This window comes from Natator depressus, chromosome 7 (genome assembly GCF_965152275.1).
Source record: "Natator depressus isolate rNatDep1 chromosome 7, rNatDep2.hap1, whole genome shotgun sequence".
Taxonomy (NCBI): domain Eukaryota; kingdom Metazoa; phylum Chordata; order Testudines; family Cheloniidae; genus Natator; species Natator depressus.
Genome location: NC_134240.1, coordinates 80,356,282 through 80,375,588, shown reverse-complemented (window position 1 = coordinate 80,375,588; position 19,307 = coordinate 80,356,282). Strand labels below are relative to the sequence as shown.

The window sequence follows — 19,307 nt, the reverse complement described above, 5'->3', positions numbered from 1 at the left end:
GTAACCTTTGAGAACCTGCTATGACTGAGAAAGGGAACCCAACCAGTGTGTTACCTGGGGAAGCACACATGGTTTGTGGTGGGAGCTCTGCATAGTCTCTCTCCTTCTCCCACATGATTGCTATGGGGAGTGGGCAGGACCCTTTCTTTCCCAGCTGACAGCTCTTAATGTGGTCTGCACTGAGGAGCACTCATTTATTATTACTAGTTTGTATTGCTGTAGTGCATAGGGGCCCCAATGCGTGGTCAGGGCTCTGTTGTGCTAGGTGCTGGACAAACATAAAACAAAAAGGCAGTGCTTCTCTCACCATTGATCTTCTCTGGTATGGTAGGGTTGGATGCCCATTTTTCATGGAGCTTGTCCTGATTTTTTGAAAGGTTGTTGCTAAACAAAAGAATGAAGTTCTTTACATGATTGTGAAATTATGACGGGATGAAACTGCTTCACAGACACAGTGTGCTGTATAACTCTGAGACATGTCACTTTTCAGCAACATGCTCACCATATGCAAGAGACTCATAAATATCACCTATGGAGTTGATCTTCAAGCCAGTGGAAGTTTGCTGTTGACTTACGTGGAGCAGCGTTGGACTCCACTATGGGCCAAACTAGGGCAGTGAATGTGGCTCTAGACTGGGAGTCAGGGGACCTGGGTTCCATTCCCATCTCTTCCAGTGACTCATAGTGTGACGATAAGTCATTTCCCTCTCACCATATGTCTTGTTGTCTATTAAGATGGCAAGCTTTATGGGGCAAGGGCTGTTTCCTATTCTGTGTGCATCCAGTGCCTAGTACAGTGGAGCCTCAATCTCAACTGAGGTCTCTAAGTGCTATTGTAATACAAATAATTAATAGTAATAATAAAATGCTGCTAGCCTTACTCAAATTTAATTCTGCTCACTTTACTCACACAAGAGTTTCTATGCCATTGGCTTCATAGGATTATAGTCTATCATGTATACTATGAAAATATAACATCCACATTTTCCTATGATTGTTAAGCAGAACTTCCCACTGATTTCACTGGGAAAAGTGACTGACATGATATGGACCAATAAACACTAGTTTAGAAACAATACCCACTAAGCAAAACTTTATTTTCCAATACATGTTACACTCTATTTGTGGTGATGAGCACTGCTTACATTTAGGCTTCCAGATTTGTGGGTTCAGTTTTCATTAAGAAACCCATTTTTAAGGTGTATCTCATACTAAAGTTGATCTAGATTTTTTTTTATTTCAGTAAGAATTTACAGAATAATTCCTTTTAATGTTCTAAAAGTATGCATCTATTCTAGCACTGTAAGAAGTCCAGGAATTTATTAAGAACAATAAACATTGCTTTATTGAAGAAACAGTCCATTTCCTCTACACAGGTTTATCTTTAAACAGTTTGGTTTCAGCCACTCATCCTGGCATACTTTTTAAAAAATGCTTAAATACTTTATAAAGCAAAGATTAATAAAACTGCAAGAAAACATTGCTAAAAAGCCAACACAAACCCCCTGTATCATTTAATTACATTATAAATGATAGACTGTGTACACAAATGTCTCCTAACTTGTAGTTTAGTCTTAAATCATACAGAAAACTAGCATGCAAAGTGTATGCATACAGAAATTTCTCAAAGTGACCACATGCTTTACTTCAAGGAGTAAGAAGGGCCTGATTAAACTCTGAATTGGTTTCCCGCAATCAGCCATGCTCTGTAGTCCATTGTCATATTTTCAGCATTTGAGAATGGTGACTTCAGTATTTTTCCAGATTTTACCGACTAACATTTAGAAAGCTGTGTCACAATCCTAATAAAGGGACCATACTGTGCCATCAGTTTCTGAGCAGAACTCCCCATTGATTTTAATGGAGAACTCTGCTTAAACTGATGGTGCAATGTGGCTCAAGATTTGAGTATGTGTGATATAATAAGTGGCTCTGTGTAGCTGTGATGGATTCAAGGGGCAAGTAGGTTAGTTCAAAGTAGCTTATGCAGAACCCCAGCAGAAATGAGAAGACATAGGAGATCCACTTTTGCTCATGGAACAATAGCTGAACTACTAATGTAGCGCTCAGAATATTGCTTCTCAACTAACAGGCAGAGACTGATTGAATTCAGGCCAGCAGTAACTGAGAAATATGGGAAAATAAGAGCAAAATCAGGATTAGCAAATATACTGGGGCATATCCATGTTCTTAATTTACACCCATATCTGTAGCATCCAACTTCCCTCACTGTTGGCTTTAAACTTGCAATGTATTTCAAAGTCACTGTGAAGTATGCTGATAGGCCCCTTCACAAAAGTGTGTTGAACCAATCACAGTAAAAACCCACTTGGGGAAGAACAAAATGCTGTAAAGCCATCAGTATTTGTATTTGATTAACTCATTCTGTTTCTCTATGCTCACTACCAGATTGAGGGAGAAATGCCCTTGGCTGTCTACCCCTGCACTGGTCCCCTGTGCAAAAGTCCATTTATTTAGACTTTGGTGGAGGGGATGAGAATTACACCTACAGAGTGAGAGCACAAATTAAAACAAAGGCAAATTTAGCAAAAAGATTCACTCCCAGTTGAAATGTGTCCAGTGCATTTATTTTTTAAAAAGACCACTGCTGTACTTCACAAAACTGCTGCTTGCTAGAAGTATGGCTAATAAACACTTGTCTAATAGTATTTTAGGGTTTTCCTCCAAATGATTTAGGGCCTGTCCTATAGTTATTATGTGCATGGAGCCTCCACTGACATCATCGGCTCTCAAAAACAAGCCCTGAGGAGACTCGTAATCCTGTTACACACTTTTGCCAACAATTAATTTATCTAAAAACATGTCAAAGAGACACACTTTGATATGCAACTCTGAAGCATTTATTTAAATGGGATGAGGGACAATACATTATTGAACAGTCAGGCTTTTTTTCTTTTATGTGCATTTAAAGTATATTTTGAAACCTCTATGTTAACTCTTTCTTCCTTTTCAGGATGACTTTGAATCATTAGACCAAAATAATAATAATAATTAATAAATCCATTTAAATCAAGAAAAAAAGTAAAATGTTTTAAAGCTCAAAGTGAAGATTTTCCTATTGGAATTAATAAGGCAATTAACAATGAATCACTTGTTCAGTATTTAATTTAACAGATTATAGTATTTCATTAGATCTTCTTTTGTATATTTGCTCAGGTACCATTTTTAGTGAGTATCAGAGGTCACTTTTCTGTTTTAATGGTTTGATTGGACTATTTTAATGGTTTAATGGACTGTTTTAATGGTTCTTGCATCAACAGCAGAATTGAGTTCTTTTTGCAGTACTTCTATTACTAACAGTTGCAAGTAGCAACTATTTACATATTCAGAAGACTGCACATGTTGGCTCAAATTTTCCGAAGTGTGTGTCCTATTTTGCCCTCCACACTTGCCCACATCAGGCATTCAAACTGTCTTCAAACTCTTGCTTTCAGAGACAAGAAGGCCCAGTCCAGTTCTCCTTAGACTGGGCAAGGCTGCTGAGAATTGGATCTACAGGTTTTACATGTTTACTATTTTCGAAGCAAAGATGCAATACTCGTGCTTTCTAGAATTTTGAACAAAAATACAGCCACTTGACAACCCCCTGAAATACCCTGAGCCTGTGTGTTAACATGTGTGAAACTATAAGGCTGAAAAGGAACCAGAAGGCAAATAAAGCTACAAATGTGTGAATTTGGAAATATTCCGTTATTTAACATATACAATTTTAGAGTCACTACATTTAATTGTTGCAAAATTCTACTTAGTATTGTAGTTATTAAATGGACATTTAGATGATAACTTACTGACTTCTTGGATTCTGGCATGAATTTTTTGTTATGGCCTCTACTGAATACTGAACAGGATGCCTTTTTTGTGCAAGGTCAAATTTAGTTACTGTTCATTAAATAAAACAAAACAATGAAATGCTAAGCAAGCTGTTCAGGAAGAAAGCACAATCACAGAATCTCTAATGCTTCTTGACACCGTATCATTACATAGAGCCATTCGTCACATAATATTAACTTCTCAAATGGACATCACACAAGTTATGTGATAATTCACTGTTGCCCTCTGCTGCTTACATAAATCTACTTACAGTTTTTCCTCAGCTTTTTCAATAGTCACCAACACACATGATAACTTATGCCTTTCTCTGTAAAGGTTTCATTACAACAAGCACAGTCAGATCTATTAGCATTAATATCTATGCACCTAAACTTCCTTTTTATATTCCCATTTTGGGCTCAGTGTATGCAGAACAGAAGGATTCTGTTGTTATTAACACTACTGGAAATTAATTTCTTGTTTCTTAACAAGAATTAATCTATTTGGTAAAGATCTCAATATCTTTTTTGATACAAGTCTCTTATACTGGACAAAATTTTGTTGTCTGTCTCATAGCAAAATGCCTATTTAAAAGAAAAGGAAATTTGTTGGATTACGGGCAACATAATTTGATCTACAGAGACTTCTGCAACTTTAGGATCAGATTCTGATCTCATTTATTCCGTGTACATTGAAGTATCTCCACTGACTTCAGTATTCAATGTATGCTAGTATGAATGAGGTCATGACCCTTAGCTAGTAAATAAGAGTGAAAGACAGTGTTGTCAGCTGCCAGTATTCGACTGCCAGATTTTGGGGACCCAGTTTGGCTTAACCTCTCACATTAGGAGGTATTAGGAACCTCTTACTGAATGACCAAGGATCAACCCTTCATTCATCTCCCTCCTTTACAACCTTTCTTCCAGCAAGTCTTTCAATAATATCAGCCTCTCCTCCCCGCTGCAAAAGTACAGAAGTTGTGTTTTGGAAAACGTACCACTTGACCTTCAGCCTACCTGTCATGGGTGTGAATCACCTCTCACTTGTGGTGATGTAAATCAAGAGAAATTACAGTGAAGTCAATGGAATTACACTGGTGTAAAATTGGCATAAGGGAGAAGAGATTCAGGCCACATGTTTGGTCTGTGTTCTTTGTGTTTTAATTTACATTGTAAGTTCTTTGGGGTGGGAATCACATCTTTCTCTGAATTTGTAAAGCTGTGAGAACATTTACTGCTGTCAGTAATACTAGTAATTATAATATTGGCACCTAAAATAAAATATCCTTATGGTATGATATTTATATATATTAACAAGTTTAACATACTGCTTTTCCTGTCTTTCAAACTATACACAGAATGCAGGTAACATGATTGCTCTTGGACCTACTACCTAATAAAGGAGGATTCATTCATTTCTTCTAAACCTGAAAAGTTTGTACAGATTTAGTTTTTTAGTTTATATTATTTAATAACTTAGTCTATATATTTAGGCTTGAAAGGGTTATATTTTTATCCATAAATATTGATTTCACCATACACAGACTGGCAAAAAAATATTTCCATTGATCATTGAAGTTTACATAAGGCAAAGTAAAAAAAAAAAAAAAAATGCTGCTTAAGATACTTTGTATATGTTGACAGTTTGTGTTTCAAAAGCTTTAACTTTTTGAATCTTAACGTATACTGTCATTAAGCAATTATTGTCTGATTCCCTCACCCCAATTTTCTGCAACTGTGAACATTTAAATTGATGTAAACAAGTGCTTAAAACTCATCATTTTGTGCAACTGTGGAAATTTAAATCAATACAAATTTTTAAAATGTCATCCATTGAAATCATTAAAAAAAGATCAAATTCTGTCAAGCCTAAAGATATTCAGTCAAGTTTCTGGCAGTGCACTGTAGCTTTATTATTTCTATGTATATAAAGTGCTACAATTGCTGCAGAATTTTATTATGTTGGATCAAAATCTGCTTTTTATTTACACCGCTGAAATAGTTGGAGGTTTCAGAGTTGTAGATGGGAGCAGAATTTGGCCCTTCTTCAAAAAGAAACCCATAAACAACATTAATTTAATTTACAAAATCCAATTATTTTCTTTTTAGAAACATTACTAGGAAATACACCATCACCACATATTCACTTGATCTGAACCCTAGATGGCTCTCAGAGAGTAACACATAGGTTAGATTTGAAAGTGACCTAACAGTGAAACACTGTTTATCTCCTTCCCAGTGTCCCAATATACCCAATGTCTCATTAACTCTTATGCCTTTATATTTTCATATTTAGTGCATGTACACTTCTAATTTAGGCACATTTTATTTTCAGTGGTAATTTATTTCTTTTAAAGTGTAGTTTCTCCTTGCTTTAATCTCTTCTTTCTTTCTCCGAATTTAGTACCTTTTTTTAAACTGTGAAAAAAACACTGAATTGCAAAGCAAGCCAAATAAAACCTAAAATTACAGCATCTGTAAAGGTGATCTTTAAGCCCCTGTATGATTCTAGTTAGGACCCCATGGCTGTCCCTGATCAAGTTTAAAGTAGTGAGTTAGAACTGCTGAAAATAAAGTCCAAATCATGTGCAAGAAATCATCAGATACATTCCTAACCTCTAACCATTGGGGTCAGAAGGGTGTCAATAAAATTATGTAAAAGAGAAATATACTGGAAGTGTTTGTTTTAGTGCTGTTATTAAATATCCTTTGTTATCGTCCCCCTATAGCATTCCCTGGTTTACCTACTATTTATCAGGGTACAATACTTACTTTAGTTGTTTATACTAACCACTATGTTTCTTAAATATTATAACCTTCTTTGCATGTTACAGATGGATTTTTCCCCTGTTTTAACAGTAGGAACTCTACCTGTGATTAAGTTTTCTAAATGATCCTGAAAGAAGTTTTAACTGCACCAGGCCACAGTTCCTCTTTAGTCAGTTTAGCAAATGAGCCATATGATGTGCTTTTTTTGTCTAGGCATGTCAAAAACTCGTGGAAAAAGAGACTTGAATTTAAAAACCATGAAGTTACAAGAACAGTATTCTGTGTGTTTAAAATCAGGGAGTCACTAAAACTGAAAAGGAACAAATATGAAACATACATGGAAATATACAGTAGTTTCAGCTGTGATCTCTACAGTATGTGCTTCATACAAAATAGGATGTTTAGTTTCATGTGTTAATTTTCTAAGCACATGCCTTATATCTTACTGTATGTTTCAAAACACCATGAGTACACATGGCATGGTATGTACATACATATATACACACACACACAAATATAAATGTATACTGTATATAGCTGTACCTCCATGAAATGCTATGTTTATCTAGTATGATCACATACAAAAATTATGTTCCAACTTCTTTTCTTTTCCTTATGCAAATCCTTTTAGGATTACATTCAAAGTCACATTCTTTACTCTCTATCACAGTGTCAGTCCTTTCATTGGCAGTATCCACTTAAAAACCACAAATCCTTAACTTTGCTTGTTACAGGAGCTTTAACTGAAGCATTAAAAAATGGTGTTGATTTTTAAGTGCTAAAACTATGTCTCTTCACTCTGAGATTCTCAGAAAAAGACATACCACTGAACTTTTTGCACTACACTCTATACAATAATCATACTGGAGTAAAATACAAGCAGACATCTTGTACAATATGTAACTTGCAGCAGTTCCAGCAGCAGAACACTTACTAAAAACAAGTTGCTTGTAAACCTTGAGTCTCTTCGTTTGTACCTTCTCTCTCTCTCTCTTTTTTTTCCCCATAGTTCTAATATTTCTGCGGGTATAATTGGAACTGTAGGTTTTTAAAGTTCTTCACTTTCTACCATGCTCTGGGATGGGGATGAAAACAACTTTGGACTTTCAACAGCTGAAAAGGCAGAAAAAATGTCGAGTCCTTGACCAGTGAGGTTTGCATACCGGCTACCACTAGGTCGAAACTTTATTGGTAGTGGAATCTGTTGGTGCCATTGGGCTGAAGAAACAAAAACAGTGAAGAGAAAACATAATTCCAAGTCAAGTCCCACATTTATTTTAACATATATAAAAAGCCAATGGAAATCTTCACACCCGTTTGGAAAGTGCTGCTTTCCATGTTTCTAGATGGGAACCCCTCTCAAGTCCTTTTAAAAAAAACTATTACCAATATAGGGTCTGTTCCTTCAGATATCCTAAAATACAGTGCTTTACAATGATGCAAAGTCCTGTTAGAGCCAATGGGTGAAATCCTGGCTCTACTGAATTCAATAGCAAAATTTCCATTGACTACAATAGGACCAGGATTTCACCTACTGAGCCTACTCATGGTTGTAAGCACTACAGTCAATAGTAAGAGTTTGTGGATCAGCAAATAGAGATAAACAAAACCAGAAATCTCCCTCAGCAGTGATTTCCCTCCCAGTTCCTATCCCCAAAACCCCCCAAAAAATCAGGGAAAGATTTTTTTAAATTATTTTTTATTTAAAAGATAAATAGTTCTGACTTTGGTCCATCTCTAATTTTCATTGCAGCTACTTTAGGGGACTGATTATGAACCAATTATCAATTTGTTAATCAAGTATTAAGCAAAATGAAAGGAAATATATTGCTTTACATCATTATAAATTTAGTTGCTAACAGTTAATTAGATTCAGTGATATTAAAATGCAAATACAGCTTGTACTTGCACATTTAAAAGTAACATTGAACGTTTTTGAAGTTAATAGTAATACTAATAATACTTAGCTGTTCTATAACAATGTAGCTCTCACAGCCTCTTTCACCACCTTAACAAGACTCTACTTTTGTGCACAAAACCTCCAATTCTGCACGCAAATGTGACAAACATATTTCTACCAGAAATCATTTGTGTATCTTTGTGCTAATTGGATGCACAAATTCAGGAGTTGGTGTGTAGATTTGAAACCCATTTGGAAAAAGTGTCCTTTAAAAAGTAGATCCATCTTCTTAAATTTTGACATGTAGTTGATTCCGTAGCTGACAAATGCAATTTCATAATAGATCATTTCATATTCAAACATCATAGTGATATTTAGGGCATAACAGACAATTGGCAGATGTAATCAACACTGATCAATTAGAAAAACAAAGCAGCTAATCACTGGAGAGATGCTTGGGTCCACTGTAAGAGTTTTTGTAAATAAATAAAAGAATAGTAAAATCAATAAAAAGATTTATAGGAAATTGGGGCAGAGTTATAGAACAGGGGTGATTTCTGGGATAACTAGGAACACAGTAAATATTTAGGCTGCAGCATTGTAGTAGCTGGATGAGCAGTACTATGTGGGAGACCTGTAAATAAGGAACTAACTGTTACACAAGAGTAGAATCCTTTATCCCTTTTCTGCACTGAACTTTAACTCTAGCTGTCATAAATATAAAGGGAAGGGTAAACCCCTTTAAAATCCCTCCTGGCCAGAGGAAATCTCCTCTCACCTGTAAAGGGTTAAGAAGCTAAAGGTAACCTCGCTGGCACCTGACCAAAATGACCAATGAGGAGACAAGATACTTTCAAAAGCTGGGAGGAGGGAGAGAAACAAAGGGTCTGTGGGTCTGTCTATATTTTGTCTTGCCGGGGACAGACCAGGAATGAAGCCTTAGAACTTTTAGTAAGTAATCTAGCTAGGTACGTGTTAGATTATGATTTCTTTAAATGGCTGAGAAAAGAATTGTGCTGAATAGAATAACTATTTCTGTCCGTGTATCTTTTTTGTAACTTAAGGTTTTTGCCTAGAGAGGTTCTCTATGTTTTGAATCTAATTACCCTGTAAGGTATCTACCATCCTGACTTTACAGGGGGGATTTTTTTTTTTATTTCTATTTACTTCTATTTCTATTAAAAGTCTTTTTGTAAGAAAACTGAATGCTTTTTCATTGTTCTCAGATCCAAGGGTTTGGGTCTGTGGTCACCTATGCAAATTGGTGAGGCTTTTTATCCAACATTTCTCTGGAAAGGGGGGGTGCAAGTGTTGGGAGGATTGTTCATTGTTCTTAAGATCCAAGGGTCTGGGTCTGTAGTCACCTAGGCAAATTGCTGAGGCTTTTTACCAAACCTTGTCCAGGAAGTGGGGTGCAAGGTTTTGGGAAGTATTTTGGGGGGAAAGACGTGTCCAAACAGCTCTTCCCCAGTAACCAGTATTTGTTTGGTGGTGGTAGCGGCCAATCCAAGGACAAAAGGGTGGAATATTTTGTACCTTGGGGAAGTTTTGACCTAAGCTGGTAAAGATAAGCTTAGGAGGTTTTTCATGCAGGTCCCCACATCTGTACCCTAGAGTTCAGAGTGGGGGAGGAACCTTGACACTAGCCTTCTTTAAGATTCAGATGGTTTTGGATAAACATCCTTTTCTTTCTCCCAGTCTCAAACAGGTTCCCTCCCTGGTGATACCTTTTATGTTGATTATACATATTTTTTTCTTTAAAATGTTTCTTCACTGAATTGGAGACACTGGAGCTGGAGAAGACTATTAACTACCAGAACCACCTGACACTGCAGGACTGTTCCCTTCTCCGTTCATTCTAGCTTAGTTCTAAATGGCACAAATGATGAGGCTTCTGTCACTTCCCTTGGCAGATTTTCCAGAGTCTCTTAGAAAATGTTTTCTGATACTCAGTCCAAATTTTCGTATGTCATTTCTCTTAATTGGACCACCTAAACAACTCCTTTCTGTTCTTGCAGTTTGCACTCTTTAGGTGTGTGCTATTCATATCTCCTTCAAAATATGGGATGCTTTAGATATATATTTATTTAATCTTTTTTAAATATGCCAATCTCTCTCTGGCTCCCTATGTCTATCATCAAGCATTAATGAAGTTTAAAATGCAATTCTCCATAAGGCCACTGAGTGGCGGAATCTGACAAGGATGTGGACTAATTCCATGGCACTGGCAGCCTGGCTTTTTTCTTTTTTTCTAGGTAAAGTAGCCTAGTAATTCCTTTTAAAATGTAGATTAAAAGGATTGAAAATTCTCAGCTTGTGGCTAATGCTGCAGAAAAACGGTCTACGAAGTATATGTGAGCTATCTTATTACACAGCTTAGGCATTCAGGATAAACGTTTTTTAATTCCTTACTAGCTACAGATAATGGCTATGCTGTTGTTACAATGGCATTTACTTTCATCTAGGGGTTCATAGTTGCTCAATATCATAGTTTCAAACAGTGTTCTACGTCAGATGAACTGTGCATGGTGGCTCTATATGTTCTTGTGGAAGCATACAAAGTGGTTGATTAAATCAAATGAAATGCTCAGATACCTACTTGTAGAAAAGACTATTAGTGAACAGAACACATTCCAGAAAGACCAGAATTTGGACCTCCTCTTACATGCAAGATTTTCTTTTCTAACAAGACAAACTGAATGAATTTGTAACAAAAAGACATGGAGGAAAAGAACAGGGTGCTGGACTGGTAAAGAAGAACGGAGCCTTTTAGCATTAAGTCACTGGCTTCAACAGAGGACAGATTGATTTGTTTGCCAAAGTTGTTCAGTGGCCTAATCAGTTTTTAGAGTAATTGCTATGGAGCTCTAGTGGTTGCATCCCTGCCATCTTCTACTGGACATTTTCATAAAGCCAAGACAGCCATTTTTTTAATACAGACTGAAACTCTGATAGAAAAATATACCAATTTATTCAGTTCCTTCCTTTGGCTTCTCAAATTGTTCTAGTCACAGAACTGCATAATTCTCACTTGCCTAAATGGAAAATTGACTAATAAAATCTGAGAGATGCTCAAGAGAGAATGAACATTGCTGCTTGACTCAATGATTTCATTGAATTATATATGCAGAAAGTAACCTTATGATTCCAAAACCTGTTTCCATGTGAAATTTCTCTCCATAAGTGTATATCTTGGAAACCTCTAATGTTTCTGCAGGTAATTGCTTATATTTGTGCTGATTGTGTCCCTCAATGAAGTCAGTGGAAACAGAGTGTATCCGATTTGTTCTTTTATCTCTGTATTGTTTACTGCATATCTTGCAATAAAAACTGCCAGGGAGTGGGGTCAGAGGCTTGTTTCGCTCTGCCCACCTGGTGCTCCCTAGCCCCCAACTCATAATTCCACCCTCTTCTGGCACACTGCCCAGGCATGACTTCACCATGCTGTTTCCGGGATTGGAAACCCGCCCCTACTCAGCAGCCCCCTCTACACGGCAGCACACCCAATCCCCTCCTGGTCTTCTATGGCACCATCCTCGAGAGCCTCGAAACTGCCCAGGGGTGGCATCTGTCCCAGCTAGGATGTCTCCGCCCGTGGTGGTGCCTGGTACAGCTGCCTTGGTTTCACTGCCAGCAGGGCCCCTAGGAGTCCCTGGTACCTCCCCTGTCCAGCCCCTCCACCCCCTGTGCCACACCCCATGAGTCCCATCTCCCCCCACCTAGGTAACATCCCTTATAGAGCCCCTCCATGCTACACTCCACAGAGTCCCTCTCTGCCACCGGGCATTCATGGCCTGCCATACAATTTCCATACCCAGATGCGGACCTCAGGTGAAAAAGTTTGCTCACCCCTGACCTGTGGGCTACATTGAGTCTGTCAGCTTATCCTGGTGTAAGAGACAATGCTTAGCTTTGCTTCCTCAGGAGGAACTGTTTATTATTATTTATTTATATTATGGTAGTGCCTAGAGGCCCTATGAGAAAGCAGGGGCCCATTGTAACTAGGCACTGTACAAAAACATAGCAAGACAAGTCTCTGCTCCAAAGATTCTTATAGTCAAAATAAAGAGGACAGAGGAAGTATTATCCCCATTTTACAGATGGGGGAACTGAGGAACAGACTGTTTAAGTGATTTGCCCAAGTCACACAAGCCATGGTAGCACTGGAAAGTGAACCCAGATCTCCTGAGTCTGGTGTACAGCTCCTGCTCTACCTCTCACCTGCACCCAAGTTGTGATGCAAGAGTGCTAATATGACCATGCAGGATGTGTGTGGTTCTTACTTCTCTTTGTGGCCATATTAGGCTGCGGACGTACTCTGACTCTATACTAAGAATGGGTCTATTCATTTCCCATCAATGTAAATAAAAAGATTTCAGCAAGAAGTGCAAAGAGTACAATAAGAACCAAACCACGTAAGTTTTGCTTTGTTTTACTTAGTAGTCAATAGTAGGACACCTACCATATATATCAAGTCTAGCAGTGCATGAAACAATACCAGCTTCATTTTTCGCAGACAGAGTGTACCAACCAGCATCCACTTTCTTGGCAGGTTGAATCAAAAGGCAGACGTACCCTGTTGTGTCTTGATGCATGCTGGAAAAATAAGTGTACAGAATTAGTATTTCCCAAGTGTGCATCTGCTGTTTAGGTTTAATATCACATAGATTAAATACATACTAAATCATAGTCTTAGAGTGCAGCTTTACTCTGAAGGCCTGTATAAAAGCAGCAACTTCATACTCAACATATCTGCTCCTTGCATGTTCTTGGAGTCTGATCTGTTCATTCTAGTGATTCAAATATGTGTTTTCTCCTCTCAGCCCTGCAGAGCCATCACAACTAAGAGAGAGAGTGAGCTGGATTCTATTCTTTATTATGCATCAGCTACAGAATTTTTAGTAAGTTCCAATTAGTTATACCTATGCAAACCCATTTAAAACAGTTGTAAAGTATTTATTTTTCTAATGCAGAAACTGGAGATGCAATATATGAAATGCCAGCAAAATTGTAATATTAAACCTGGAGGAGAACATTCATAAAGGTAGTAATTAGAGCTGGTTGGAAATTGTCATGTAAAATGTTTTTCTGTTGGAAAATGCAGATTCATTAAAATTGAAATGTTCCAGGGGAATTATTGATTTCAACAAAATCCCAGTGGAAACCTGCCTGGTTCCCTGCCAGCTTGCCCACCTCCCGAGGTCCTCAGCAGCTCACAAGGCAGGATGTCATAGACTGGGATGAGTTTGCTCTGTGGGCTGCTCATCACCCTGGTGGTTTCCCTCTCATCACCCTCTCATCACCCTGGTGGTTTCCCTCCTTCCCCTCCCATCCTCTCCTATTATCAGCCCTGGAGTTTTCCTTCCGCCAGCAACAACAGTGGCAGACAGGAAAAGCAAGGATAGGCAGCAATGACATATTCCCAACTGGGAATATTCAGTTTCTCAGGAAATTCTGAGGTTCACATTTTGTTCTGATTCAGAATGGAACAAAATCTCAAACATTCTGAATTTCCCAGGTGATGGAAATTCCATCTTCTGGCCAGCTCTGGTAGGAACAGCATTCCTAAAGCGTAACATTCACTATTGTTCAGCTCCCCACTTAACTCACCCATATGGGCTATGCTGATGTACCAGGGACACAGCAGCTGTGGAGCAGGTTATATGCATACCCTCTTTCCACTGCAGAAAAGGATTCCTGGCCTCACGCAGGCCAACATAGAAAATAAGCTTGCTGGCAAGAGAGGGATGAGCCAGGGAAAAGGACTGACATTTTATGTTCATGTGGATCCAGGCATCTTAACACTGCACAGGTGGCACTGCAGGGCTGGGGTTGGATTTATGATAGGCTGAAATAGAAACTGTGTAGGGCAGGCCTCATAGAGCAGTCCCACACTCTGGCCTTGGGCTGTGGTGGTGTATGTCACCTCCTTGCTCCACAGCACACAGATTGGACGAATACTCAGACTTCCTGTCGATGTTGTGGATGTTGCAAAATTAATTAAAAATGAGGCAAGCCAGGACAGAGCTCCATCCTGTTTTTAACTACTTAGCAGAATAGCCAGCAGGGAGCCAATGACTCCATGTTGAACTTAGAGACTGTGAATCTAATTCAAACATTACATTGACCCACAGATTTACATAGGAGTAGGAATCCTGGCAAAGAAATCATAAAATATAATTAATTTCTAAGCTAAACAAAACCAAGGAAATATTTTATAGCAGATTTTCTTTATTCAGCTAGAAAGCAGTGATGTATTTGAGCCAAAATGCTGGATTCCAAACACTTCTGAGTTTTAGAAATGTGGACTGAAATCTGTACCTGGGCTGGGGCCCAAATTTTGCAGTCAGTTCCTGTTTTTCACGTGCTAAACTAGAACTCTAGATCTGAAATTCAGGGCATTAAAAATAATTATCTGAATATTCTGGTATTGGGCCCATCTGTACTAAAAAGTGAATGCACGAAAAAATTATCTTGTCTGAGAGAAAATTAGCTGCTGTTGCGCACAAAAAAATACAAGGCTTCAACACCAGCATTTGTTACAAGCACAAGCCTATTTGCTGATGCTGAGTTTATCTAATGGTGGATTTAATGTCTGACACAACCACTTTTATGCTCACTTCAAAAGAATTAATCAGATACTTAATGCAAATTTGCTTGTCACTGTATGAATAATGAACATTATTTTAAAATCTACGATATAAAATTGAACCTTTACTTGTCTGCACCCTTCAAACCTTGGGGAAATTAAAGTTTCTAGAATTTTGTTGGCAAAAAAAGAAAAAGACAGTGCAATTGTGGGTTTCAGAGTTTCCATTTTAAGGAAGAGGAAAATAATTATTTTATCTACAGCGCAGATGAGATCTCTGCTAGGAATCTTAGTATCAAAGATACTAACTACTTGGAAGAAATCCAAAGAGGGAACAATGTCAGTTAGAAGACTGGAGGGATTCCCCATGAGGAAAGATTTAAAAAGTTAATCATGCTTAGCAATAACTAAGAGGGGACAGAACTGGCTGTGACTATGTGGAAGGTGTTCAATACCAAAGGCCAAATTCTGAAACAGTATTTCTGGGCCACAAAAATGGAAGCACATTAATGCTGCAGACTAGTAGTGTGTCTCTGTATTAAGGAAGGAGTATTCCTGTCCAGAGCAGGAATAAATCTGCACCAAGGGTTGGCGTGTGGATAGATGCCAGTTTGGGACCAACGAGCTTCCTGACTGCTGGATCCTGCTCTGCTAATCCCTTCTATGGCAGGACCTACAGAACTCTCCTCCCTGAGTTCTGGGAGAGATCAAATCTGGGTAGCCAACTTCTGCTTCCTATCCTCCCACTTCTAGTTGCAGATTCTGGTGTCCTCCTCTGTGTACTAGCCAGCCAGCATTTAGGGAACATGAATGAAGAGACATTATTTAGGGTGGAAAGGGGCAGAATGTGTATATAACTGCAAGTAATGGGATGAAATAAATAAAAACTTCCTGAAAGGGAGATCTGTTAGGCTGTGGACTAGGGAAGGGGTGGAAGCACCATCTCTTGGAATATTTAAAACTAGACTGGACAAGGCAGTGGCTATAATATACTGTACAGTACATTCCTATGTTGAGAGCTGGGTGAAGAAATAGACAGGACCAATATGGTTTTCAACCTCTGACTTCTGTGATTATGATGAGTTTGACTTTCTTATTTATTATTTACACCTACAATGTATTGTATTACATTTTAGTCCACTATGTAAACTGAGCTGTAGCTCATTTGTGAATTTCATATTTTGCATAATAATTGCCTATACTCTTAAATCAAATATTTCCCTCTTATTCTAGAATGAGATATTGCTTTAAAATCCTCTTAATAAAGGTCAGTATCATTTATGATTTCCCCCCAAATCTACCAGTAAAAAGGCAATTTGAAAGATCAAATGACCAGTGCAATGATGGATCCCAGCAGCACTTTACTCACAGCTCAGCCAGCTCATCTCTTTTAAGTTTAGTTTTAAAAGCTAAACTGACATAAATATAAAAGAGAAGCTCATCTTTAAATATAAAATTATATTGTTAAATTGGAAAGGTTATGGCAGTGAAGTGCTGATGCCTATATTGGTAGGATGCACTGAGCAGCAGGCACATAGGAGGTGATGAAGAACTGAGAGGCAGCTGGGATGAAATTCATCCTGGTACAAAGGCGCAGTTCAAGGCACTTCTTAAACCCTTCAGGGATGGATTATGTATTGCCAGAAAGGCATATATGTGTTTCACAACTGGCCCCATGTAGCAAAGGACTGTGCTGGGGTGAGTATGGGAAGGGGCAAAAGGACCTGTGGTGATAAAGTATAAGTACCATACTATGCAAGTGGCCCAAAAACACTATCACCACTATTCTAGTCTATTGGCTGGAGCAGTGGCTGTGGGGTGTAGGGAGCTGTGCTGCACTTCTGCACTCTGATCCCAAATTAGGGAAGTGGATTTTATTCCCTTATCCTTCATACTAAAGACCAGTTCCTTAGGCTTTAAGTGGGTGAAATGAATTTCATCTAGAGAGAGGATAAAACCTGCTCTGACAACAAAACTTTTGTGCCAGTAACCAGCCCAGCCTCAAGGGGACATTAACTGTGTGAATGACTGTACAATACCTCATCCTTTCTCTGTTTGCAGGGATGGTTTCATTGTCTTTCTTCCAGTAGAATATTGGTGGTGGCATTCCAATCACTCTGCCTTCTAATCTGACTGGGTGCCCTTCAGGCACACCACAATTCTGTAACTTCTCCAGGAATGCTGGGGCTCTTTTGACTTCCTTTGCTGGAAAGGAGGAGGAACAATTACTTTGCATCAATGACTTTATTCAGTCTTTTGCACTGAACCATGTGGAAACAATCCAAAATGATTCCTATGACATCTTAGGCCTTGTCTACACTACCAAGTTTTTTCTCCAAAAACTGCCTTTTGTTGAACAAACAGTGCGTGCCTACACATTGTAATGCAACTTTTGTTGGGAAAGATGCCCGGTTTTGGTGACTAAGTATCTCTACCCCAACCAAGAGACTTATGTCTTTTTCCTCTACATATTTCTCAACAAAGCGCCAGAGTATATAACATGCTTGATTTCATCGCTGTACTTGGCCACCAGGAGGTGTCCCACAATGCCCATCATGACCTTTCTGGTCAGCGTTTTGAACTCCACTGCCCTGCAGCCAGGTAAACAACCATCTGCCCCTCCCCCTTAGAAGCCCCAGGAATTTTTGAAATTCCATTTCCTCCTGGCTCGGCGTGGAGAGGTCTCATCGCATCTTCCCTGGTGACCTTCGCGGGTTATCGCACCAAACGCTCTCCCGCTTGGACCACCGTAGAGCTGTTGGATCTGATCTGTATCTGGGGAGAGGAGGCTGTGCAGTCCCAGCTGCGGTTGAGCCATAGGAATTGGGATACCAATTTCTCAAGGCTTATATGAAAAAGGCTATGATTAGGACACACTACAGTACAGAGAAAAGATAAAGGAGCTGAGGCAGGCGTACCATAAGGCAAGGGAGGCAAACTGTCACTCCAGTGCTTCACCTAAGACCTGTCAGTTCTATAAGGAGCTGGGCACTATCCTTGGTGGCGACCCCACCTCCATCGCGAAGAGCCCCGTGGATACTTCAGAGGGAATGGAGGTAGTGGAAAGAGGTCCTAACCTGGAGGACGAAGTTATTGATGAAGAGGTGGAGTTAGACGAGGATGTGCAGCTCCCGGCGGGGTCGCCCGGTAGGGCAGGCAGCCAGGAACTGTTCCCCACTCCAGAGGTGTCTAGCCAGTCTCAGCAGTCACTCTCTGGGGAGCAAGAAGCAGGAGATGAGATGCCTGGTGAGTGGCTGTGGCTTGTGTGGTGCGGAGGTGGGTTCAGGGTATAGAAATGTGGGAGGCCGGCTGCGTTTCTGTGAGCTGGACATTTCCCTGTGTAGCTAATTGGTATGGTAGAATAGTGCATTGATGCATGCCAAGATCTCACGGGAATCCTCCAGAGAGATCTCCAGGAAAGTTTCCTGGAGATACTTGGTAATCTTCTGCCGAAGGTTTCTTCCCCCATTGTAGGAAACTTTCCTGTGCCATTCGGCAATCACTTCTGCAGGGACCAAAGTGGCAGACAGGCAAGCAGCATAGGGAGCAGGGCGGAAGCCACAAGCATGGAGTAGATGTACCCTTATTTCCCTGCTTACTCTTAGCAGTGAGATGTCTGCAAGAATGATCCCTGCCTGTGGAAAAGTGCGGGAGAATTTTAGAATTTTTTCCATAGAATGCTGCACCACGACCCTTGCAGAGAGTGTGTGCTCTTTTCCCCATGTGGAGCTCCCCCTCGTCCCCCCAACACTCACCATGCTTTGGCTGTTCGCAGATATGTGTGCCTGATTAGGGTCAGTGAGAAAGTGATTGTAATGTAGCAAAAGATGTATATAACTGAAATGTTACAATGCTGTCCGTGAATTTAACTATCCCACTTCTGTGCATTGTCCCCTGTGCTTCACCAGATGTGGCTTTCCGGAACACCCCCCGCCCCTCTGCTGAGTGTCTTCACCAGATAAGAAAGCGCCCAAGACACAGAAAAGATGACATGCTCCAATGCAGAGAAAAGGAAACGCCAGGAGTTCTGGGAAGCTAAACAGTAGGACAGGAAAGAAAATCAGGAGTTTGTTAAGGACGCTACAGAGCGGATGATTAAAGTAATGGAGGCGCAAAAGCAGATGCTGCAGTCCTTAATAGTGCTGCAGACTGAGAGATCTATGCTCGCCCACCCCTGCAGCACATTCAGAACACTTTTCCATGCCCCACCCCCCAGCTC

The 19,307-nt window shown here is 39.5% G+C and overlaps 1 protein-coding gene across 1 annotated transcript in view; it reads right to left on the bottom strand.

The window, feature by feature from the left end:
- Positions 1–1,134: 1,134 nt before the first annotated feature.
- Positions 1,135–19,307, bottom strand: part of MYPN (myopalladin) — a 136,408-nt gene continuing 118,235 nt past the window's right edge. Inside the window, exons 19-21 of the mRNA XM_074958881.1 lie at positions 17,128–17,293; positions 12,962–13,095; positions 1,135–7,817 (exon numbers count right to left, since the gene is read on the bottom strand). Of these exons, the coding sequence (XP_074814982.1) occupies positions 7,648–7,817; positions 12,962–13,095; positions 17,128–17,293 (470 nt within the window). The 3' untranslated portion in view covers positions 1,135–7,647. The remainder of the gene's footprint in view (positions 7,818–12,961; positions 13,096–17,127; positions 17,294–19,307) is intronic.